The sequence below is a fragment of the Oratosquilla oratoria genome, chromosome 22 (genome assembly GCF_046742065.1).
Source record: "Oratosquilla oratoria isolate Oo_2021 chromosome 22, ASM4674206v1, whole genome shotgun sequence".
Taxonomy (NCBI): domain Eukaryota; kingdom Metazoa; phylum Arthropoda; class Malacostraca; order Stomatopoda; family Squillidae; genus Oratosquilla; species Oratosquilla oratoria.
In genome coordinates this window covers 48985988-48993487 of record NC_134798.1, presented here as the reverse complement: position 1 = coordinate 48993487, position 7500 = coordinate 48985988, and the positions used below count along the sequence as shown (strand labels likewise).

At 33.8% G+C, this 7500-nt stretch overlaps 1 protein-coding gene across 1 annotated transcript in view; it reads right to left on the bottom strand.

Moving 5' to 3' along the window:
* Window positions 1-3589: 3589 nt before the first annotated feature.
* The window catches only part of LOC143037250 (uncharacterized), a 14135-nt gene continuing 10224 nt past the window's right edge, over window positions 3590-7500 (bottom strand). Inside the window, exons 3-5 of the mRNA XM_076205377.1 lie at window positions 6154-6389; window positions 5240-5386; window positions 3590-4331 (exon numbers count right to left, since the gene is read on the bottom strand). Coding sequence (XP_076061492.1) covers window positions 4026-4331; window positions 5240-5386; window positions 6154-6389 — 689 coding nt within the window. The 3' untranslated portion in view covers window positions 3590-4025. The remainder of the gene's footprint in view (window positions 4332-5239; window positions 5387-6153; window positions 6390-7500) is intronic.

Sequence of the window (7500 nt, the reverse complement as noted above, 5' to 3'; positions counted from 1 at the left end):
TTCTTTCTCTACCAAATGTGACCGAAGGCTTTGCGCAAGGAGCAGAGCAGTGGACAGAAGGAGGTGATTCCGGCGAACATCCAGGTATAAAGTAATTAACCGGACCAACAGGTCTCAAGCTGACTTTCTTGTTTCTGGTCAGAATTTTTATTTAATTTTATTTTGTCCACTTTGATTTTGATTTTATTATTATACATATATTTTTTTTTATCTTAGATTTGATATTTCCAGACTTGAAGAAAGCTTTTTATACTATCCCTCACAAGAGGCTACTAAGTTCGAGTCACATTTCATTAGGAAAGAAGGTGAAAAAGGTGAGGAGCCTGCGCCAGGTGAGGAGCCTGCGGCCGAAGCCGTCACCTTTACCCTATTATACGCTTTAATGTGAGTTTCTAGTTACAAGAAATTTTGTACAGAATCTTTCAAAACTCTTCTTCCCTTTCTTTCGTCTTTCAGCAACCGACTAAGCTGGAATACAAATAAACTAGGGAAACCTTCTGGCTGGAGATATGTGACGAGCGGAGTTCCTCAAGGTTCCGTTCTGGCACCTGTTCTGTTCGCAGTGTGACATTAAGTTAACCAGAGGTTCTTAAGACGGGGTTTGACCTGGGGCTCATGATGGAGTCCACGGTAAGGGGTGGGTTGGATATCATCCGTGTATGTCAGATAAATCAATAATTATTTTTGTTATTCTTTTTTTTCTCATATAATACAATTTTTATGAGTTTTTATGTATTTTGTTCAGGGAAGGGATCTATAGCTTTCATCGGATTCTCAAAAGTGTGTGACTCAAAAAACAACAACAATATATATACAAATAAATTAATCAATAGATGAATCAAATCACCTTACCTAACCAGTAAATAGAATGAATCAATAAATTAATCAAAGTAAATGAAACACAACAAACCAAAATAAGAGAGAATAAAATACAACAAAACCAAATAAGATAAAACAAAAATAGATTTGAATGAAACGGAATGAATAAAAGAAAAAAAAAATCACTGACATTGACACCACAGAGTGAATTTAAAAAAAAAAAAAAAAAATCGCTGATGATGGGTAAAATGTCACTCGGAGCGTTGCATCAGAACGTTTTAAGAAGCTCAGAGAAACAAATTGAGAGGGTCTTTGATGACGTTGAATGAATATCACCCGGTTACTAATTACCGTGACGTCATCAATAGTAGTAATGAGGACACCAGAAATTGCCCCACCATTCACTGGAACAAAGCAAGCATCACTTCCATTTTTGGACATTTATCAATACAAAAGTTTTATTGCAATAAATTTTTTTGTAAACAATATTGTGTAAATAAAACAATCAAAAATTGCTCAGTTCAGTTCCATTAAAAGCATATCATTTATTTATTAATTAATTTATTTTCATCTTATTTTGTATTGTTTTATTTTGTTTTATTTTATTTGATCTTATTTCATTCCAGTTTACTTTGTTTTGTTTTATTTTCTTAATTCAATTGTATTTAATTTTTCATTTTATTTTATTCTATTATATTTCATCGTATTTTTATTCCTTTTTGTTTAATTTTCCTATTTATTAATTTTGTTTTATTTTATCTTAATTTATTCACTTATTCATTTCATTTTCATTGTATTTATTTTGAATATCTATTTCATTTATTCAATTAGTCAAATAGTTAATTATTATCTATTTGTTTTTGTTATTATTATTATTTCTTTTTTGCAGCTATTTGAAAATATATATGATGATTCAATTTAATGTCACAAACATCTCTAAACAGGAAATTTGATGTAGTCTGGCCCTACTACGAACTCACTCGCCGTCAGGCAGCTTCGAAGCCCCCCACCTCATAACCTCTCGCCCTCGTAGCGACGTTCTAAACCGCTTGTTTGAAAAACATCCCTTGAAATTTATATATAAAATGAAATTTTGAACCCATATGCAATTTTTCGAAAAATATTAATTCATCTAAATTTTTGGTTGTGCTTTATTTACATCTTTCTTGTTTATAAGAATATTATTGAATTTTTTGGGGGGGTTTGCCAGAATGAAATATGCCAAAAATTGCACATTTTTTCACAAAGGGTCAAATTTTATTATATTGTGTACTATTTTTTTTCTTTTCGTGCATGAACGAAAATTAAAGCAACGACCGACAACTCCCAAATATAAAGGATTTCTTATCTGTCTTAAAAAACAATAGATAAACAAACGAATGGAATAAAAAGAATAAAAATCAAAAGATGAAAACTTGCAAAATCATTTGTATCATCTATCGTTTTCCTTGTTGACATAATACAAAGGGGAGGAAAGGAGGGAAGGAGGGAAGGGAGGGAGGGAAGGGAGAGTGGGAAGGAGGGAGAGAGGAAGGGTAGGAGGGAGGATGGAGGGGACTGGAGGGGAGGGAAGGGGCTTCATGTCCCTCCACCCCTTAAAAGATAAAATAAAGTAAAATAAAATAAATAAAATAAAATAAAATAAAATAAAATAAAATAAAATAAAATAAAATAAAATAAATAAAATAAGATAAAATAAAATAAAATAAAATAAAATAAGATGAAATAAAATAAAATAAAAATCTATTCGACTTTATCATCCTTGGAACAATCAACCCTCTGTGACTTCTAAATATCATTTATCTATTTATCAATCTATCCATTTATTCTATATTCATTTATTTGTTTTTTATTCATTTATCTATTTATCTATGTATTTATTTGTCTACTTTTTCATTTTTTGTTTATTTATTTTTATCTATATATTCATTCATTTCTCTATTAATTCATCCATTAATTTACTTGTTTATTTATATTTACTTAGTTATTCATTTATATATTCACCCATCTACTTAACGATTCGTCTATTTATTCACCCATCTAATCATTCACTTATCTATTTGTTCATTTATCTATTTGTCTATTTTTCCTTTATCTATATAACTTTTACTCATATTCGTCTTGATACAAATATGTATTCATGTTTTCATCTGTCTCAATGTTTATTCATCCACATATTGTTTATTAATTTACATATTTATTCATCCACATATTGGTTATTCATCCACATATTTATTCATCCACATATTCATTCATTCACATATTTATTCATCCACATGCTGTTTATTCATCCACCTATTGTTGATTCATTTAAATATTTATTCATCCACATATTGTTTATCCATTTACATATCTATTCATCCACATTTTGTTGATTCATCCACATATTGTTTATTCATCCACATATTGTTGATTCATTTACATATTTATTCATCCACATATTGTTTATTCATTCACATATTTATTCATCCACATACTGTTTATTCATCCATATTTTGTTTACCGGATATTCATCCACATATTGTTTATATATTTACATATTTATTCATCCACATATTGTTTATTCATTTACATTTTTTTCATCCACATATTGTTTATTCATGTACATATCTATTCATCAATATATTATTTCTTCGTCATCTCCTTCTTTTGTTCTTTTCTTCATATTTCATCATTCCAGTGTCAAATCTGTGTCTTTTGTTCTTCGCTGTACATGATATAGCGTCTACCATTGTTAGGAAAATAAGGAATTAAAGTAATTTACTCAGTTTTTGTCTTTTATTTTTGCCTTGACATACAAGGAAAGGTCATTGGAATTTTTTTTATCAAAGATAAATGAATAAAGGAATAAAAAAGTAAAATAGAATAAAATAATATAAAATAAAATGAAATACATTAAAGTAAAATAAAACAAAATAAGATATAATAACATAAAAAAATAAAATTAATGAAGTTGATAAAAAAAAAATAACAAAGGTCAAATGAGGTCATGCCCTGGCTATCACAGGAACGTCACATAGGTGGGTGACCTTGCCCAGGCCACACCCTAGTTCTAAAGTACAAGACAACGCATCGAAAGCCCCCTCTTCAGGAGACCCTATCCCCTGCCGAGGACCCTCGGAGACCCCATCCCGAAGTCCTCGGAGGAGCGAAGAAGGCTCGAGCCAGCCAGAAGCCAACAAGAGCGTCTCGTTCTTCTTCGGGTATCAGACACCATCAGGAGGAGTGACTTCGATCTCCGCGGGCTTGATCGGAACACGGTCGCGCTTGGGTGGCTCCGCTGGAGACTCCTCCTCGACCTCCTGGATCTTGAGGGGCACCAAGGGCGCTGGGGGCGGCGGCAGCACCTCGACCACGGTGGCGCCTTTGTCCTTGACCTTGTTCACGGGGACTCTTCGCCCGAAGCCCTCTTTCTCAGGGTCCTCCTTGAAGAAGATGTCGTTCCGGCTGTACATCTGCTCTGCATATTCGCACGGGAATGCGGATTCTTTCCACGCGCATACCAAGGCCTCCTGAAGAAGAAGAGGGGGAGGAGGAAGAAGAAAGAATATCAGAAACACATCAGACGAAATCACAAACAAAAGGGAATTGACAACATCAAAAGTGACAAGATTTTCACACTGAATGAGAATCAGACAAGAAACATTGGTCTCAAACTGTCAGGGAATAGATTTAATTTGGAAGTGGGTAGAAACAACTTTGCCAACAATGTAGTTGATGAATGGAATAAACTTCCAGCAGAGGCAGTGCAATGTAGTTCAGTTCGAAGCTTTAAGAATCATTTAGATAAACACCTAAGCAAGATGCTGTAATGACTATCATTTATATTTATATTATTTGTTTATTTGTTTTGTTATCATTTGTCCGTTTGTTTATCATTATTTGCTTGATTCTCATTTATTATTAGTTATATGTCAATTTATCATCATTTGCTATCTACTTGTTTGTTTATTATCTAACTATGCCTATGCATTTATTTATGTATTTTATTGATTATTTACATAATTATAATTTTCTATTTATCCATTTATTTATTTATCATTATTATGTTTTTTTTTTCGCATCCGACCTAGATATGGACCAAAAAGTCTCCTGTCGACATGCTCCGCCTTTGTAATCCTTTGTAACCTCAGTCTAATGACGTCACTTTGTCCAAACAGTGATGTTAGTGGTGACGTCGTACTTTCCTGTGAACCCCATCCCTCTCGACCTCCTACCCCCTCCTCCTGAGGAGGACCTACCTGCAGGAGGAGGACCTACCTGTAGAAGGAGGACCTATCTACAGAAAGAAAACCTATCTGGAGAAGAAGGAGAACCTATTTGCAGAGGAAGGAGGACCTACCTGCAGAAGGAGGACCTACCTGAAGAAGGAGGACCTACCTGCAGAAGGAGGACCTACCTGTAGAAGGAGAAGACTTACCTGTGAGAAGATGGTGTGCTCAGGGCAGATGAAGGAGTACTGAACGACAACGGGTCGGGAGAAGTTGCTAGGGAAGAGTTGTTGGTAATTGAGGCAGACGTGGAAGATCTGGCAGTCGTTGTCCTTGTCAGCGTAAAATCCATAGTTCTTTAAGAAAAACAAAAAAACAAATAGCTGATAAAGGAGAGACACGCGATACCCGATCACTAATGGAAAAAGTATGGATGCTTGTATACATACATGTACACACACACACACACACACACACACACACACACACACACACACACACACACACACACACACACACACACACACACACACACACACACACACACACACACACACACACACACACACACACACACACACACACACACACACACACACACACACACACACACACATGTTCTTGGTATACATAAATGTCACCATTAAAGGGAGGGACACTATACAGATGACGTCAATATGTTGAAAGCGACACAAAACCTCAAAGTCTGAAGAAGTCTACAAGAAGACTTGGATGAAATCAATGTACGAGTAAGTTGACAGACGGTCACTTAGATGAGTGGATGAATAAAGAGATGGGTGGCTGGATGAGGGAGGGGTCGCTACTTGGCTACTTGGGTTTAGATTGGGCAAATTTATATTTAACAAGGAAATAGGCAAGAACTGGTTTACTAATAGAGTGATTTACGAATGGAGATCAAACAACTTTATAGACAGGGATGGCAGGTGGTAATGGATATGGAACTGCCTACTGTAGGCCTTATAGTCTCTTGCTGATTGTTTTAGGAAAAGATTCGATAAATTCATGGATAGGGAAGACAGGGGATAACGAACATGGAACCACCTAGTATAGGCCCTATGGTCTCTTGCATTTCCCCTCAATTCTTACGTTCTTATGTACTTGCCTTGCCTCCGCAGTTGAAAGTGTCTTTGATGTCTTCCCTGATGAGTGTGGCGTTGGCGATGAGTCGTTCGAGAATAGGGAGGCGCCGGAAGAACCTGAGGTACGGGATCAGGTCACTCGAAGTCACCGCCGCGGCCTGCCTTGACCCCGGCCGGAATTTGATTTCGGTTCTGGGAACCGGCGCCGGCACCGCCAATACACTGACCAGCAGGGCGCAGGCCAGAGGAAGAAGCATTACTGTTGGAGGAGGAAAGAATAGGTCAGGTCAGGTTAGGTCAGGTTAGGTCACATTGTGTTAAATAGATAAATAATCAAATATATATATATATATATATATAAATGAATGAATATATAGATGAATGAATGAATAGATAGATAAATTAATAGATAAATAGTTTAATCAATATGTATATAAATAAATGGATAAATAAATGAATGAGTAAATAATGAAATAGATGAATGAATAGATAAGTAGATAAATATTCAAACAATTAGAGGAATAAACAAATAGATAGATAAATAAATAAATGAATGAATAGATATATAAGTAAAGAAATAAATAGATAAATAAATGAATAGATAGATGAATAAATTGATAAATAGAAATTAATAGATAAATAGGTAAATAAGTAAATAGATTAATAATTAAATAAATAAACTAACAAATTAATAAATAGATAAAAAGATTAGATAGATAAATGAATAGATTAATAGATATAAAGGTGCATGAATGAATAAATCAGAAAATAGATAAATAAAAAGACAGATTAATGAATAGATAAATAAATGAATAAATTAATAATGGAAAATAAATGAATGAATAAATGAAAAATAAATAGGTAAATAAAATCAATATATGAATAAATAGTTAATTAAATAAATAGATAAATTAATTAATCAATTAATAAGAATAATAAGAATAAACAAATAAAAAACAAATGAAATAAATAGATGCATAGATAAACAGATGAATAGAAATTTTGATAAATAAACAAATAAATGGGGTTAAAAGACGAATGAAATAAAAATCAAAATAGGAGGGTTGACCTAAGGTTAGTATGTTTATTCTATACTTTCCGGAGTGGTGACTTGCACACACATCAATGTTGTGTTTCTGTTGTTTTTTTCTTTCTTTCTTTCTTTTTAATTTTTTATTTATTATTTCTTTTTACTAGGCTGAGTTCCATGTGAAGGAGGAGGAGGAGGAGGAAGAGGAGGAGAGGCAAAAGAGAAGTAGATGGAGGTGGAAGACAAGGAGGAGAATGAAAATGAAAATGAGAAGTAGGAGGAGGAAGAAGAGGTGAAGAAGAGGCGAAGGAAAGAGGAGTAGGAGTAGGAAAGGAAGAGA